This window comes from Primulina eburnea, chromosome 16, assembly GCF_022965805.1.
Source record: "Primulina eburnea isolate SZY01 chromosome 16, ASM2296580v1, whole genome shotgun sequence".
NCBI classification, from domain to species: Eukaryota; Viridiplantae; Streptophyta; class Magnoliopsida; order Lamiales; family Gesneriaceae; genus Primulina; species Primulina eburnea.
In genome coordinates this window covers 2,653,110-2,670,005 of record NC_133116.1, presented here as the reverse complement: position 1 = coordinate 2,670,005, position 16,896 = coordinate 2,653,110, and the positions used below count along the sequence as shown (strand labels likewise).

Here is a 16,896-nt window from a genome sequence, read left to right as displayed (position 1 = left end):
TGGACTTGGTTTGAACATATTAGTTTTGTGAATATGATAGAATTATATAATATATGTTTCGCTGATATGTTCAATATATTCGATATATATTGATTCAAATAAAAAATAAAATTTTTATGTCAAAAATATGTTATTTAATAATCATTGATTTGATTGAAAATATTATTTTATGTTATAATTGTGAACGAATCATTTTACAAATATAAAATGTGAGACGGTAAAATACCAGTTATTTTTTTAAAAATTTATAATTAATTAAAAATTTTAAATATAGAACTTTTAACGATATTTACTTGGATGCATGACCAAGCACGTTTCTTGTGGGAGCTTGTCCGAATGCATCTAAAGCTCCGCAACTCCGGTGTCTACTTAGATATATGATTATGCGCGCACACAATCATATATACACATTGAAGACTTAATTTATAAGAACCCACCAAGGAGATGGATCGGTTTTGACCTTCTTTCTTATCAAGATCTCAACTTTCTCCAGTGTATTCTAGCGGCTAGCCTGCACATATGTGCTTCAATTTCAGTCTTTAACCGTACCGTTTCTTCCAAGAAAAAACATGTCCTAAAGAAACGAACGATTACTCACAGCTATCTTGATGGGCTTTGCTCTTTGCTCACAATCTCTTTGCTGTCTTTATTACTAGTTTGGACCCTTTGAATTCGAACCTGTTGACAGTTTCCCAATCTTGTTTTATGATTTTCTTGATGCCTGTATTAATGGTTGAAATCCTGGATTTTGATGTTTACTCGTGGTTGATATTTTGTTGTCTATCCTATATGAACTGATTTGCAATCTCTGGTAAGCTAAAATTATGTTCCGATATTTGAGTTTGATATTCTCCTAGCAATTGTTCTGTTGTTGCATGTGCTTCTGCATTTATTATCGTGGATTTGAATGAAAAAGGAAAATTTTGACTTTGCTTTGAATATGGATCAAAAGGTAGATCTTCTCTCATCACCAGGGCTTTCTTTCCGGTGGCAGAGTTAGATTGATGGTTGAGATTGTGGAATTTTGAAGAAGAAATTATTTTAGTTTGGGGATAGATGGGGAATTCTTGTGTTGGACCTAGCATATCAAAAAATGCTATCTTTCAATCGGTTTCTGCTGCAGTGTGGCGATCTCGCATGCCAGATGGTACAGAATCTTCAGTCAATGGAGAGAATGTTAAAAACGAGACACCGAAAGAGCACGAATCAGCAATGCCAGTTCAAAGCACACCTCCGGAACATGTGACAATCCCAAAGTCGGAAACAAAACAGGAGCAACCAGCAAAGGCAAAGAAGCCTATGAAGAGGAATACTAGTGCAGGACTTCGGACTAGTTCGGTTTTACAAAGGAAAACTGGGAATTTGAAGGAGTTTTTTAGTATCGGGAAGAAATTAGGACAAGGGCAATTTGGAATAACATTCCTCTGCGTCGAGAAGGCGACAGGAAAGGAATACGCATGCAAATCAATTGCAAAGAGGAAGTTATTGACTGATGATGACGTGGAGGATGTCAGAAGGGAAATTCAAATAATGCACCATTTGGCTGGTCATCCAAACGTTATATCCATTAAGGGGGCATATGAAGATATTAACGCTGTTCATGTTGTCATGGAGTTATGTGCGGGGGGAGAGCTTTTTGACAGGATAATACAACGTGGGCATTATACTGAACGGAAGGCAGCCGAGCTTACAAGGACTATTGTTGGAGTGGTAGAAGCTTGTCATTCATTGGGTGTTATGCATCGTGATCTTAAGCCGGAAAATTTTCTTTTTGTTGATCAAAAGGAAGAATCACTTCTCAAAACAATTGATTTCGGGTTGTCGATATTCTTCAAGCCAGGTATGCTAATCAAATCTATCGTGTGTTTTTAAGAGTGAAGTTTATGTTGAAGAGATGCATGTTTCTTGTTAGCTCGTGTTGTTCTCTTGATTGGGTTTTGCATTTTCTGGATTAGAAATGAGCATGCTAACCACCTCCATATTGTAATAAAGTTTGCTGAGAAAACCAACATGATCTGGATTGGAGCTGCACTAAAATGCTTTGTTGGGATAGTTATGTGTATTTGATATTTATCAACTAGTCATTTAGAACTAAAGTTTCTCAATTAATATACTTTATCGTGGTATTATCCAGTAAGTATTGGGAGGAGGATATCGGGTAATAGCCATCACTTTTTTGCTCATAGTATTTAATTACTTGAATAGAGTTGAATCATTGAGTTTATAGCTAATACCTAAACACCAGAGCTACGTGATCGGTTGCTATAATTGTGAATTCGTTGTTTCAGATTAATTACATATATTGACCAAACTGATAGTATAAATTTAGGCACATTCTTTGACTTCTTGAACAAAGAGTGATACAAATTTGAAGGGCAAAAGAAATTTTTTGTTTTGTATAAAATGTGGGTGCTTACCTTTCCTCTCCCAGTCACTACCTAAGGGACTTATATTGCTTATGATGGCGTTTCTTGAGGCTGGACATAATTATATGGATCCTCTTAAATTTACTAGAAACGTTTTTTAGTCACCAAGGACATGAGAGTCATCGGATTTATAATTAGGTCGAATATCAGGTTGTTGATGTAATTTAACTATTTTTCCTTGTTTAAAGATAGGCATGCTATCTATGTCTTTTTGGTCATTTAAAAACTATATTTTACTTTTCTCAGGAGAAAAGTTTGCTGACGTGGTAGGCAGCCCATATTATGTTGCACCTGAAGTTCTTAAGAAGCGATATGGTCCAGAAGCTGATGTCTGGAGTGCTGGAGTAATTGTTTACATTTTACTCAGTGGAGTTCCTCCTTTCTGGGCTGGTGAGGATTTTTGTATTCATTTGTTTAAATATAGCCTTTTATTTCATCCGACCAAGACCACACAAAGAAGATTTATCCTTGCATGATCTTTCACTTTTTTAATCATCAAATTCCTGGACTTCAGAATCCGAGCAAGGAATATTTGAACAAGTCCTGGATGGCGAACTTGACTTCTCATCAGACCCCTGGCCAAGTATCTCAGAAAGTGCAAAAGACTTAGTAAGGAAAATGCTTGTTCGAGACCCTAGACAACGATTAAATGCTCATGAAGTCCTTTGTGAGTATTTCTTATGGAATTTTTTCTAAATTGTTTAGATTAAAACATTTGGATATCATTCAAGTTCATCTAAATTTTTTTCTGATTAGGGAATTTTTCGTTAAAAAAAATCTTAATAGCTTAATTATTCTTACTTTTTTTAGGAGAATTTTTTGTTTTGATTATATTGTAATTTGTTCATAAATATCTGGATGCAACTGTGGATCCAGCTGCCAACCTATTGCATCTAACACCAACACACTTCTGTGGTTTAAGGGATTAATTTGAGTTTATGAATTGGAATTGGAACTGTTTAGGATTTGGTATACTAAGGATTTTGAACCTGTCCAATCTGCAACCATGAAGGAAATGCTTTGATCTGGCAATATCTATAGTTTTATCCCAATAATCTAATTTCATACATTGTCATTTTTTACGCAAAATCTATCAATACATCTTAATTTCCTTTCAAGAGGTCAACTTTCGGTATGTCGTAAAAGATGTATGTTAAAGCATGCATGTATTACACTTATTTGTAAGTTATTTATTTTTCCATGTACAATGAAGATTTGAAGTGTTGCTTCCATGGAAAATAAGCTTCTCGAAGGGGCTTCTCCATGTAAAAAAATCCTTGGTCTTTTTACATATTGTATTTATTTTTCAATTATTTAAACATGTAATATCATTAGTTATCAAAAAAGAATTGGTACCCATCTTTGCTGTCTAATTGCTTTCCTAAGATTCCACTTTTGGGACCTTAAGTGGACAATTCCAATAAGGAACGAAATTGTTCAAGTCCCTCAAAATCTTGGATAATGGATGAAATGATCTTGTCCATATTCAACCCAATCTGGTCTATGAAATTAGAGGGACCCGATTGAGTGTGAGGAGGGGTTGATCAAACAAAAGATTGAAGTTTATGTGATTTGCATAAAATATTGGCTCCCTAAATCCGTTGAGTTTCTCCACCCATGCCAGTCATCCGAAAGGACAAATCGCCCATAGATCTGAGTCAACTAATACTCTTGTTGGCAATTAAGGTCCTAGCACGAGTTTTTATGGCTACATATGTGGCATCTCAATTTTTTGAAAAATCTATCAACAATGTGAAGAAATTGAGAATCAAATAAAGAATACTAAATGGGGGCCATAGAAGATAATTTAAAGTATCAAGTTTCTTTGGTTGTTCGTTTTAGGACATGAACTAGTAGGTATGGTGAATTGTTGAAAGATTAAGGAAGAGGAATGCCACCAAAATCTCTGGGTTTTAGATTTCCCAAGGAGAATAGTTTTATAATGGAAATTCAGAGTTTAATAGTTAGGCCTTTGGCATAATTGAATGAATTAGTAAAATGCATGATTTTGATCCAAATTCATGATTTTCAGGTATAGCTCTTTTAGAATGACAAAATAAATCCAAAAATAAATTATATTCTTGAGAGCATATCATGGAGTCAGCTTACCTATTTAACTCGATGTCATATTTTTATCAGTTGGCAATTAATCTACTTTCCTAACTCGTGTTTTTCCTTTTTAAATGCGCTTTCTCTTGCATTACTTCTTTTATAGTTTGTGCAAAATGATTTATCATGTAACAAGATAGAAACACACAGTTAATTCTCCTTCCGTTGTGATCAACATCATGTAAGCTGAAAATTTTCTACATTATTTGAAAGATATCTGAAATGTTCTCTCCTACGTTCTTGGGATAACCTTGTAATTTAGAATATTTACACTGTCCAAGTCCCTGCCATAATTTTACCTAAATTGCTTGAGGTCTGGTCATTTGACACAATTCCCTGTCTATTGGCTTTAAACGGTTTATGTCCTGATGTTGTTGGATCCTTTTGGTTATGGAAACCTTTGAAATGCTTTCTTGAGACTGGGAAATTATATGAGAGACATCTTCCTCGCAATTTATTTGAGTAGTCAAACTCACATTTGTTACTAATTTTTGGCTCAATAACCTCTCTTTTAAGCCACGAGCAAATATCATATAGCCCAACTGGCTTTAATTTTTGTAAGTTATTTCCTCTTTTGATCGTTCTTTAATATTCTCATGATCGCTGAGATGGACGCAAACCAGTATAGAAGGACATAACCAGAAAACACTCTCTCTAATCAGTCAGGACTTTGGAACAATGTATCGATGACTTCAGGACATACTGGGCAAACATTATCTAACCAGTCAGAATATCATGATATGATTTCTAGAATAAAATACAGTGATCCGATGTACGGGGCTGTGAACCTTGTTACTATAGATTAGTCAAAGCAGGCAGAGCCATTTACTTTTCAATCAAAGCAATAAATTCCTCACGACAGTAATCTGCTCTCCTATTTAAGATCTTAATATGCCCAAAAAAATTTATGAAAATTAATTCAGATCTTTTTAAATATTGGATAGACAATTATTTTCATTTGCTATTTTATGCAATCTAAAAGATTCGGTATCTCTGTGTGAAATTAATTTGAATTGACTGTGTCTGTTGAATTATTTTAGGTCACCCTTGGGTTCAAGTTGACGGTGTGGCACCAGATAGACCTCTAGACTCTGCAGTTTTAAGTCGCATGAAACAATTTTCGGCGATGAACAGGCTAAAGAAAATGGCTCTTAGAGTAAGTTTTAATATCAACGTGCAAATATAGTGAAATATGACATCTGATGGTGCTATATATATCAAGGAGGGATTTTATCTTTCAGGTCATTGCGGAATCATTATCTGAAGAAGAAATCGCCGGTCTTAAACAAATGTTCAAAATGATAGATGTAGATAATAGTGGGCAAATCACTTTTGAAGAGCTTGAAGCTGGACTTAAGAGAGCTGGTGCCAATCTAAATGAATCTGAGATTTATGATTTAATGCAAGCAGTGAGTATTAAACAAGAAAGCTTTCTATGATTTTTGTTTCTTCAGAATAATATATTCTAATACATTGACGATCTCTAACGTTTGAGACTTGAACTGAAATTAACTAAAAAGGGAATGACTTCAACAAGATAACGTATTTTCTTTGATCAAAATCCTGTATTCTTAACTTCCACTGAGTGGTTTAATATGAGCTTTGGGTGACAACTGTTGGGAGTATTAATTGTGTGAACCTAAATAAAAGTGCCTGCTTCCATCTATAAAAACTGTCCCATTTGAACCTTTACTGGTTCAACCTGGTTGTCAATTTGGTTTTGTTTGTTAATAGCTGGATCGATTTATAACCAGGCAAAGCTATTTTCGTAACCACTGGGCTGGGCTAAAATAGACCTGAAGCCCCACCCACCTACGCCGTTGGCTCTCGTCAGCAGTCTGTTGCATCTCCCATCCAACTCATTTAATATTATTATTTGAAAATTTTCCTTCTGTGTATGTCGTGAATACATCAACCTCATTGTCATAATTCAAATATTTGTTTCCATTCTGTGTGTAATCTGTCCCACTTTCTCATACTGCAGGCTGATGTTGATAACAGTGGAACAATCGATTATGGAGAGTTTGTAGCTGCAACATTGCATCTCAACAAAATCGAGAGAGAGGATAACCTGTTTGCTGCTTTCTCATACTTTGATAAAGATGGAAGTGGCTATATCACCCCAGATGAGCTTCAACACGTGTGTCAGGAGTATGGTTTCGATGATTCCCGCCTTGAAGAGATGATCCGAGAAGTTGACCAGGACAATGTTAGTTCATACTTTTTTTAGAGTGCTATTTAAACTTATATGCATCTCGTGGGAGTTGTGTGTTGCATTTTTCAACTAAAGTTAACCTGCAACTTGGCTTCTTCAACTCTCTTTCAGGACGGACGTATTGATTACAACGAGTTTGTTACCATGATGCAAAAGGGCAACCCGGTTGCTGGTGGAGGTGGTAAACGAAGCTTGGAGAAAAGTTTCAGCATAAACTTTAGGGATGCCTTGAAACTCACATAGCCTTCAAAACACCACTCCATTTTTTTCTCGTTCATTTTCGATCACTTCAGATGAAATGGCTGTGATGCTGCTATAGCTGTATAGTCGATTGTGAATCAGCCTTGCTCAGGTTTTCTCCGGGACGAATCTGGATTCGGTTATGACTGTTTTCTGTTTGCATCAAGAACACATCATTTAAGACGGAAAGAAAATCCCTTTAATTATTTTCCTTGATTTGAACCTTTGGTTGGTTCAAATATGGATTTTGTTCACAGTTAAAAATTCCCAGCGTCTGTTTTCGAATCTAGTTGGTTTAGTGGAATGGACTTGTGCTTGTGTATACATGCATCATGAGGGTTGAAATGTCAAATACTTGAAATATTTGTATTAATATATAAAAATTTATATTTAAAAATCTTAATTAATTTGAATTTAATTTCTCTAAATGAAAACAAACATAAAAAAATCAAAATGAAACTTGGTTAGAAAATTTTAAATTATTTAGGCAAATTAAATATTAAACAAAAAATGAATATTTATTTATTTTATAAAATAATTTTTAAAAATTACTATAAACTTTATGGGGAGAAAAAAGAAACCTGACAAAATAATAAAGAACATTGATATTAATATTTGTACGCACAACAATCGCTTTCAGTGAGCAAAATAAAAACCCTAAAATTGGGCCTCCGTTTCTGTCTCGCTTCTCCACCCACTCGTCTTCAATTACTTCTCTCCCGAACTTGAACTATTAAATGGCGACGTCGAGTGAAGACGGAGTCTCGGCCGCCGCATACGGCGGCGTTGGAGCAGGAGGTAAGTTCCGAAAGAAGCCCTTCCGCAGAGCGCACCTCCCTACGACGCCTTACGATCGTCCCCTCACTGCGGGAATCAGCAATTCATACAATGGTAGCAGTAAAAACCCTGGCTTGTTCGCGAAGCTCGTGGTGGATCCTGCCTCCAAGCTTATATCATATGGGGCTCGCCGCTTCTTCTCCTCGGTTTTTCGCAAACGCCTACCTCCGCCGCCTCCGCAGGCACAAGGTAGCTGAGTTGATTTTTTCATTTTCTTCTTTCAATTTTTTTTTCATGCTGTCGTGTGATTAGCTAAGGTTACTTGGTTTTGAGATTTAATTTAGGTTTGTCCGACTACTTTTGTGTTATGTGTTCATCGTATCTTTTAATTATATAATTGGGAAACTTAAATCTCCTTTGTCTGGTCGAGTGGTGAATAGCTTTATCTCGTTGAAAAATATGGACTTGGCTTGAGGATATACCTAAAGTTTAATCATCGACAATATTTCAACTGTTTTGTAGGATTTAGATGTGTTATACAGAAGAATTCTTTTTCGATTTGTGATTATTGTATTCATCTTAAATGAGTTTACTTGACCTTCCCGAGGTTATTTGTTTTTTAATTCCTCATTTCTGTCAGTAGTTTTTCGGGTAAAATTTAGAAAGTCGCCGAGATGGACTTTCAATTGCTATACTTGTTTGTTTCTGAAGCCATATTGAAATTGATTGTATTGGAACTTTCTAAGGAGATATGTTTTTCCCCCAGTTGTGGAATATCAGGGTATGCTACGGCCTACGCTCTGCTGGCATATACTCTAATTTTTGAACATGTTCACAGAATTCAATCATTGTCAATTGGTATGATATTCCACAACTGCCATGTGGATGACATGGTTGTGCTATATTTCATGTATGGAGGTCGCCCTGAAAAAAGTGATACTCCACAACTGCCATGTGGTATGATATTCCACAAAAGCTGTTTTAAAAAGTTTTTTTAGAAGCTAGAATTTCTAGTTTTTGGGCTTTTGCATCTACTCTTATTTAAATAAAAATAAAAGCACGTTTCAACATTTATCTAAATGAGAAAAACCGCTACTGTTTTTTTTAATAAAAACTTTAAAAAGTTGGATTTATTTAATAGTTTTTTTAAGCAACAACTTCTGAATCCAAACTCTGCCTAACTATTTTTATCCCCTAAAATAACAAAACGAAACTCATTCATAAGTACCATAAAGTATGTATTATAACTCATAAGACTTCCTCCCATACAAACTCACAAATCATAAAATAAAAGCTAAATTGTTCTTTCTACCTTACTCCTACTTTTGCCATCTGCTGTTCTTCCTAGGTCTTACATGATGTAGGCAGTAATTGACTGATGACACATGTCTTCTGATGTGAACAGAGGTAAATTGTCCTTTGAGTGATGAGATTCAGGTGGCAATTTCTGATGTAAGTCATGCATTCCTTTGTTTTAAGCTTTATTTTCTATGGCATTTGTTTGTATCACTGTTCAGAAATTGTTGTCTATGTTTTCTAGTGCAGTCTGGAGATTTTATTTTGGTGTTGCAGTGATCTTGTTATGAATTGTCAAAATCACGTACAGCGTGGATTTACAGAAAATTGTTCTAGCTAGTTTGTTCTATACTAATTCCTTTTTGCAAGTGCTGGATAAAATTCTGCTAGAATGAAAGGAGATGTTTTAAGATGGGTTCATCTAAAAGTATGGGAGTTATTTTATGATAATTGTGCATTATTTGTAACTGGATCCCATAAAGTATCTAAATTAGCAATTATAGGAAGTAGAATTGTCGATGTTGTTGAATCGTCGAGTGCATGGTGAGTTTGAGCTGATCCATGTAGTGAGAGGCGATATGGTTGTAGGAAGCGATGTTTGTGCTTTTCAATTGGACTCTTGCTGAGAACTCAGATGGATGAAATATTATTTAACTCATGTAAAAAATGTAATATTTAATGAAATTATTATAAACAAAATGTATATGAGAGCAATCCATGTTGTCTTTTAGGTTGTACTTTGTTTGTAAGGCAAGCCTATTAGACCCGGGTACTGAAATGTTCAGTTGTTTTCAGCCCCCCTATCATCTTCCTTCCACATTTAATTCCATTTGTCCTATATCTATGGTTATCTATTTATCTCAAATCTTTAGTTTTTGTCCATTTTTTGTTTCAATTGTTGAATAATTAGTGCGATGTGCTAAAGTGCGGAGGTGGTACTAGCAGCCTGTTGTTATGTGGTTCAGCTGATGATGGAATCTCTGAGCTCGAGCAATTGCTGAAGCAGAAGACTTTTAGCAGGTAATTTCTTGAAAGAATGTATTGTCATTCATGCTGAATTATTTTTCAAGCTGTCTTTGTTTGTTGGAAATGTTACTTTTGTATTCGTTTATCTTGTAGTTGAGATTGTGTTCCTATAGCAAGTTTTTGAAAATTTCTTATATGCGGTGCCACAAACAAGGACCAGGAGGGAATTATCTGCCTTTGTTTTAAACTGAAGTGTCTGCTGCTGATGTGGGATGTGGACGAATGTGTGATGTGTAATTTCACTGTTCAGGATTTGATATCACTTCTTTGTAACTAATTGTTTCAATGTGTTGTTCCTGAGAATTAACTTTGTTTATGATATGACAACTTAATGTTGTTGTCCTGCCTATGCAACTGTAGGAGTTATAATATTTAATATACAGTGCCTAAGTATATTTTTTACACGTTTTTTTTTTAAATGATTTTTTAGAAGAATATGCTTTCCTTATGCAGGTCTGAGATCGATCATCTGACAGGACTATTGCAATCAAGGGCTGCTGTAGAATCACCCAGTGTTGGTCCCAAAAAAAGTGAAGGAGGAGCACCAGATTTTGAAAGGCATCAACCATTTGCAAGTAGTCTGTCGGAAGAACGTATGCAGGTCGAGGATAGATCGTTGAGGGTTATGTCATCTCCTATTATAAATTCAACAGTAAGTTAAATTCCACACCACTCACATACTCCATTGTCCAACACGCGCGGCATGCTGTCTTTTGTGCTTGTGTTTCTTGATGATGTTTATAGCTATGTTGTAGCATCTTCAAGGTTTTTAGGTAGCAAACTGAAAAAAATACCTCCAGGTCATTGAGGATGATATGGCGCCTCCAGCTGAACTTGCAAAAGCTTACATGGGCCATAGACCTTCTAAAATATCCCCATCAAACTTAGGGACTCGTAATCAAGTTCGTAGAGAAGATGCAGGATTGCTTTCTAATGTACCTCTCGCTTCCAAATCTCCCAACATGTCATTGAATATGACTACTTCTGTTGGCCGTGGTGATCCTAAAAATGGTTTTGTAACTCCAAAATCTCGAGGCAGATCGGCGATTTACAACATGGCTCGTACCCCATATTCTAGAGTTCATCCAATTTCCATTAAAAAGGTTACACGTCTTGCAATTTGCATCTGCAAAATAGAAGTAATTTTTGGAGTTAATTTTTCTCCTTCGGCTGATTTTAGGAAATCGGATCGACCAACAATTTCTACGGTGGACTGTCAATACCCTCATCATCTTCTTCTCTAGTGGAGCAAAATGAAAGAATGGAAGCCAAGTCAATGGTAGATCTATTGTTTTTAAAATTTTGAACTTTAGAGCTTGATTCTCTCTTCTTTTAATTTTTGTTCATTTATTATGTTACCAATTTGTGTATCAGACCTTGAAACGCAGGAGTTCGGTCTTAGATGATGATCCTGGGTCTGTTGGTCCCATGCGGAGACTCAGGCAGAAACCTTATCTATTAGCTTCTAAAATTCCTGTGATGGCACATGGAGTGGAAAGTGGTTCTGATCTTGCACTGGTGACTTCAAAGCAAAAGCTTCCTTTAGTTGTTGAACAGAAAAATAGGGTCTCAAAAATTGCTGGGCAAAATGAGGATGACAGCATTCCAAGTGCCAGTTATGCTTGTGTCTCTTCCAAATCTACTGAGGTTGCTGCAAGAATTTTGCAGCATCTTGAAAAGTTGACTCCAAAGGAAAAGTCATCTGAATCTAAGCTGGCTACTGTGCGAGAGAAATCCACTTTTAGATTGACACCCAGTATGCTTCGTGGACAAGCTCTCAGGAGCATGGAGGATGTAGATTCTTCGAAGTTGCTGCTGGCTGTTCAAGATGATCAAAAGTTGGAGGATAGGTCTGATGTCGCTTTATCTCATGACCGAGATTCTACTTTTGAAAGGACCGGAAAGGTTGAAAATGGCGATAAAGAAACTGTAATAGTCTCTGCCATGTTGAATCCTGCAGTGAAGAATGAATTTCTTGAGTCCTCTTCGATTCCTAGCCCCAGTATAACTGCTGATTCAGCAGTAAAAAATAGTGTAGCTGAACGTCCTCAAACTAAGAGTGCATTTAGGATGAGTGCGCAAGAGGTTTGTGTTGTCTCCTTTAACTTGTCAGAAATAATTTTTTTCTTCATGTTTCTCTTTATTTGAGTTGCTTGCTGTTACTCATTGATATTCTTTTTACGGTGCAATTTTAGTTTATGTTTGTGCTTTTGAGCTTTATGGCTCGATGCCGAATTGTGCATCTTTGACTGCCTTGATTTATATCTATCTTGTTCCGATGGCTGAAACAAACCAGTTTTCAATTAAATTTGATATTCTTTTATCCAAATATGGACTTATAATTTATTGCTGTGTTTGTAGGATTTTTTGGAGCTGGATGATGATGAACATTCTTATGGGCTTGCAACTAGACCTTTGGCAGAAGGGAGAGGACCGCCTAATGCACATACTCTCGGAAACAAACGCTCTGATAATGAAGAACCCAAACATTTGAAAACTACTAGTCAACCAGAAGCGAAGTTACCTGTTGTATCAAGCAAAACAACTGAAAGCAGTAATCCTAGAGCTCCCATGATTGAAACAGGAAATGATGGCATTTCTCTCTCTTTTTCAGAGAGAGAAAATATAGCAATCCAATCAGATGTTCTTTCTCAGTCGGTCATTTCGTTTGAAAAAGCAAATGGAACTAATGATTCAGTTTCCGGGTTCAGATTGGGCTCTCAAGCTGTTGATAATACTCCTCCGTTGCCTTCGGTATCAGTCAATGTGAAACCAGAATCTAAGTCTGAGAACTCTATCAGGTTAGTAGTGACCGCCAATACTTATCTGGAACTGGTTTTCAGTTCCAACTGTTCCATTGCTTGTTATTTCACTGTTTCCCTGCCTCGTGGTTTTTTTAGAAAGGAAGTTGGATGTGCCTCAATATTTGCTATTAACCTTGTGTTATTTTTAGTTGTGTGATGTTTTTTTTTACTCACGAGTCGTGTGATGATGATGATGCTTCTAGACTTGGTGAATGAACTGTGTTGCGCCACCTTAGGTATATTAGGACTCACGTGGCATTATTAACAATTCTTGGCAAAAGCTGTCATTGGCGAAACCGGAAAATTGTTCTCCAGCTTCCCCTCTAACCAGTGTTATTCCCACTTTATCTTTGTTTTGAAGTATGCTGACTTCATGTGCAGCTTATTGAAGGCTGTTTCTACTGCTGATGGCTCTAAGATGGAAACACCCGAGTCTGATCAAGTTGTATCCCTTGATCCTTTGAAGACAAGAGATGCAAATGGAAAGGCTCATAATGCACCATTTGTATCAAATGGGCCCCTTATTTCTAGGGCTCCCGCAGTGTCATTTACCATAACTTCTTCTCATGATGCAAATCAGATATCGACAGCTATCTCTAGTCCTTTAACCTCTTCAACCAGCATGGCAAGCTTTAGCTGGATGGGGGCCAGCACCAACGCTACCTCTTCGACCAGCATGGCAAGCTTTGGCTTTACTGGCTTCGGCAATAGCAACACTTCCTCTTCCAATGACAATAGTTTTCGGTCAAATGCAGCTGTATCTGTTTTCAATTTTGGTGCCTCTGTGGATCCATCCAGTGCATTACTTGCACCATCAACTACTACTATCTCAGAAGTGTCTGAGCTAAAGAACAAAGCTGAGAAAGAACCAAATACTGGCAGCTCTAGTGCAATGCATTCAGCTGTTACACCATTTGTGGCTAAAAACTCTGGAAGTGGCCCTAGTAATTCATCTGCAAATAATTTTCAAGGTTTTCTTCCTGCAACTGCCAATAAATCTTCAGTGCCTGATTTTGGACTTGTCTCGCAGAGTACATCCATTCCAATCAGTGCGTCTGGGTCATTACCTTCCCTTAAGATGAGTGGCAGCATGTCTTTGACCACTTCCCTGTCCCATCCCCAGTTTAATCCAAACCAAAGTTTGGGCTTTACTACTTCAGCTTCCTCATCAGAGACCAGCATGGTTAAATCTGGTAGTGGACCAACATCGAGTGTTGGCAAATTTGGTGCAAACTCCACTTTATCAGGTGACAGTGCAGTCAGCTTGAACGCCCCTGCTACCCCTGGCATATTTGGTTTTGGTTTAGGTTTAAGTTCCTCCGCTGATCCAGTCAGTGCAGTTGGCTCGACAAATGGTGTCACTCCCCCAGTAGTCAGTTATGGTGATGATTCCGTGGCAACTTCAGTAACTAACAACGCTAGCTCTTCGAGCATTGGCACATCTGGTATATTTAATTTTGGTGCTAGCTCTTCAGCTTCCACACCAGCAGCTTTAAACATATTTGGCTCTACTTGGGAAAGTCCGAAGTCTTTGGCCTTTAGTTCAACATTTACTACTTCTTCTCCATCCAGTGTATTTTCATTTGGGACGTCGGCTTCTACCACTGCTCCTGCAAATGCTACATCCACAGTTTTTAGTTCACAGTCTGGTTCCTCATCCAGCCCAATTTTTCCATTTTCGACATCTTCTCCTGCATTTTCTTTACCCTCTGTTTCCCTTAACCAGCCAATATTTGGTAATAGACCACCTAGTTTTACAGCGTCTCCAAGTGGCGGTGACCAAATGAATGCCGAAGACAGCATGGCTGAGGATCCAGTGCAATCCTCTGCACCTTCTATTCCTATATTTGGTCAACCAACCATTTCTCCTCCCCCTGCTGGCTTTATGTTTGGATCAGCAGCTCCACCCTTGTCAAATCCTTTCCAATTTAGCGGCCAACAAAATCAAATTGCTCCACTAAATCCATCTACCTTTCAGGCTTCAGGTAGCCTAGAATTCAATAATGGTGGTAGTTTCTCATTGGGGAGTGGTGGTGCTGACAAATCGAATCGAAAGTTTGTCAAAGTAAATAGAAATAAGAACCGGAAGAGGTGAAGCCTTCGAATGGTGTACTTGTATTTTTTTTTAAAGAAAGCCATCACTATTGAGCAGATTTGTTGGCGGATATTAACAGCTGGTGTTTGGAAGTCTCAATATCCGTGAGGTCCACCGCCTTGGCTTTGGAAGTTAGGTTATCATTCCATGTGCTGCTTTTTTTAAAAAAATTATTTCCCAATTTAGCAAAATTTTGGTTGGCAAAAAAACTGTTGCAATTTAGAATGGTTGTCCGTTGATATCAAGAATATTGCATTGTATGAGTAAAGTAGTAATACTTCAAATTTCATGGCATGGAATTGTGTAAATTGACCATTGATATTATGTATTGTCTTGTGTAACATAAAAGAATTGCTTGCAAATGATATTTGAAAAATATGTCTACTTATTTCTGGATCATACTGTGTAGTCTCCTGTTTTCAGTTTTACTGATTCCTAAGCTGTACAAGATCATTTGACCGTTTATGCTGTACGACTCTGTCAAGGGTGATTAAATGAAAAAATAAGGAAAATCTAAATTTTGTAAAAGTAAAATATTTAATGTTTGCTCTAATCCCAAGGATCGTTGTCTATAAAAGCACTTTTATGCGATACGAGTGGTTGTATCAACGGTGGCGTAATATTCTTTTCTTTTCTTTTTTGGTGGTTAAGGTGTTAACCGAACCTGTAGGTTAATGTTCCTTTAAAACATGTATTGAAGAGCATGGCGTATGTGGCGTTTCTTGCGTTCTTTTACCATTAATTCAGAGTTGGTAAAAAAAGAATTATGGGTTTTTAATGTCATTGTTATTTATGGGTTTTAATGTCATTGTTATTTAAAGTGTGCTTGATTCAATATTTAAGAGCGTATGAGAAATTCATCGACACTTACCGTCTCGTCGTTTCAAATTTGCTGTCGCATGATGTACATGGGAACTTAATGAGAGAACCAAGATAGTAGCAGTCATCATCTCTAACCATTTGTTTTCAAAATAAACGTCTTACATATCATAAAGTAACCTGTAAACATTTTCTTCTTACCATGAACCTTAACATGACGTAGTTGATGACTTGCAATACCGGATCAAAAATATTTCAAGAAGCAATATATAAGAATTTGTTATTCTCCAACTGCCAACAATTTTAGACACAATGTCTGATCGACGTGGGGGTCGTATCTGTGAGAAGTCAGAGTCTTGCTTCCTTTCGAGACAAGTCCGCTAGTACCGAGCACCAGTTTGGTCATAGTCTCGTCCCCGACCCTTCTCCTTCAGCACCTTGGTTCCACCTAGGAAATGACGCCCTCTCTCTGTAAGAGTCCAAACGATTAGTATGTGCAATATGATAAGTTCCAGCGTGTCTGTGTGGGTCAGTTGGAACGCTTGTGATCAAAGGGATGCCATTCTCAGCTTCTTGGTATTCTCGTAGTATTTCCTCTAATTCCTTGCCAAGAAACTCTTTTCTTCTACTAGCTTGTTGTGCACGAAGTGAAGATAGTTTCTCTTGGTACTTCAAATTGTGACAAAATTCTAAAACGGGAAGGCACCTCACAGGTTTTCAAATCACCCAATTATTCAGATCATATGCCTCAAACTATAAGTGAACATAAAAACAACTTTGACAATACATGCTTTAACTCTCAAATTAAAATATCTAAAATCCAACATGGAAAGCAAGTTAGTATGTTGAGAAAGGGCTAGACAAGCAAATTTTGAAAAACTAATAACCAGCCTCCGCCCCTTCCCCCACAGAGGTAATGTGTAGCAGCACGATTCATCCAACAGACTAAATGAGTTGAGCTCTTGCTTACGCCTAAAATCCCAACATTTCTCTTGCTCAGACTCATGGAACATGAGCAACCCACCAGGGAAGGAGCTTTCATCGATCTATATCAATAATACTACCAGTTTTCACATTACAGACTCGATA

At 37.0% G+C, this 16,896-nt stretch overlaps 2 protein-coding genes across 7 annotated transcripts; both read left to right on the top strand.

Moving 5' to 3' along the window:
- Positions 1 to 367: 367 nt before the first annotated feature.
- On the top strand, positions 368 to 7,379 carry LOC140817471 (calcium-dependent protein kinase 1-like). Of its 3 annotated transcripts, none has more exons than XM_073177177.1 (8): positions 368 to 811; positions 975 to 1,840; positions 2,673 to 2,816; positions 2,941 to 3,093; positions 5,576 to 5,691; positions 5,777 to 5,944; positions 6,520 to 6,744; positions 6,862 to 7,379. In XM_073177177.1, the coding sequence occupies exons 2-8, from the start codon at positions 1,057 to 1,059 to the stop codon at positions 6,991 to 6,993; spliced, it is 1,722 nt and encodes a 573-aa protein (XP_073033278.1). In that variant the 5' UTR covers positions 368 to 811; positions 975 to 1,056; the 3' UTR covers positions 6,994 to 7,379. The 3 variants fall into 3 exon arrangements, with proteins under 3 accessions (XP_073033278.1, XP_073033279.1, XP_073033277.1); XM_073177178.1 differs by having other exon boundaries at positions 369 to 680; positions 953 to 1,840; XM_073177176.1 differs by having other exon boundaries at positions 369 to 811; positions 953 to 1,840.
- Positions 7,380 to 7,625: 246 nt separating this feature from the next.
- On the top strand, positions 7,626 to 15,387 carry LOC140817470 (nuclear pore complex protein NUP1). 4 transcript variants are annotated; one of them, XM_073177173.1, is made up of 9 exons: positions 7,626 to 8,016; positions 9,173 to 9,219; positions 9,989 to 10,083; positions 10,543 to 10,741; positions 10,890 to 11,192; positions 11,270 to 11,368; positions 11,464 to 12,174; positions 12,451 to 12,890; positions 13,275 to 15,387. In XM_073177173.1, the coding sequence occupies exons 1-9, from the start codon at positions 7,728 to 7,730 to the stop codon at positions 14,986 to 14,988; spliced, it is 3,897 nt and encodes a 1,298-aa protein (XP_073033274.1). In that variant the 5' UTR covers positions 7,626 to 7,727; the 3' UTR covers positions 14,989 to 15,387. The 4 variants fall into 4 exon arrangements, with proteins under 4 accessions (XP_073033274.1, XP_073033273.1, XP_073033276.1 ...); XM_073177172.1 differs by having other exon boundaries at positions 9,974 to 10,083; XM_073177175.1 differs by lacking the exon at positions 7,626 to 8,016 and adding an exon at positions 8,612 to 8,724.
- Positions 15,388 to 16,896: the final 1,509 nt, after the last annotated feature.

Coding starts and splice junctions, on each gene's coding strand:
- LOC140817471 (XM_073177177.1), top strand. CDS start 1,057: ATGGGGAATTCTTGTGTTGGACCTAGCATATCAAAAAATGCTATCTTT. Junction 5,692..5,776: donor TAAAGAAAATGGCTCTTAGA/GTAAGTTTTAAT, acceptor TTTATCTTTCAG/GTCATTGCGGAATCATTATC. Junction 6,745..6,861: donor GAGAAGTTGACCAGGACAAT/GTTAGTTCATAC, acceptor ACTCTCTTTCAG/GACGGACGTATTGATTACAA.
- LOC140817470 (XM_073177172.1), top strand. CDS start 7,728: ATGGCGACGTCGAGTGAAGACGGAGTCTCGGCCGCCGCATACGGCGGC. Junction 11,369..11,463: donor GAATGGAAGCCAAGTCAATG/GTAGATCTATTG, acceptor TTTGTGTATCAG/ACCTTGAAACGCAGGAGTTC. Junction 12,891..13,274: donor AAGTCTGAGAACTCTATCAG/GTTAGTAGTGAC, acceptor CTTCATGTGCAG/CTTATTGAAGGCTGTTTCTA.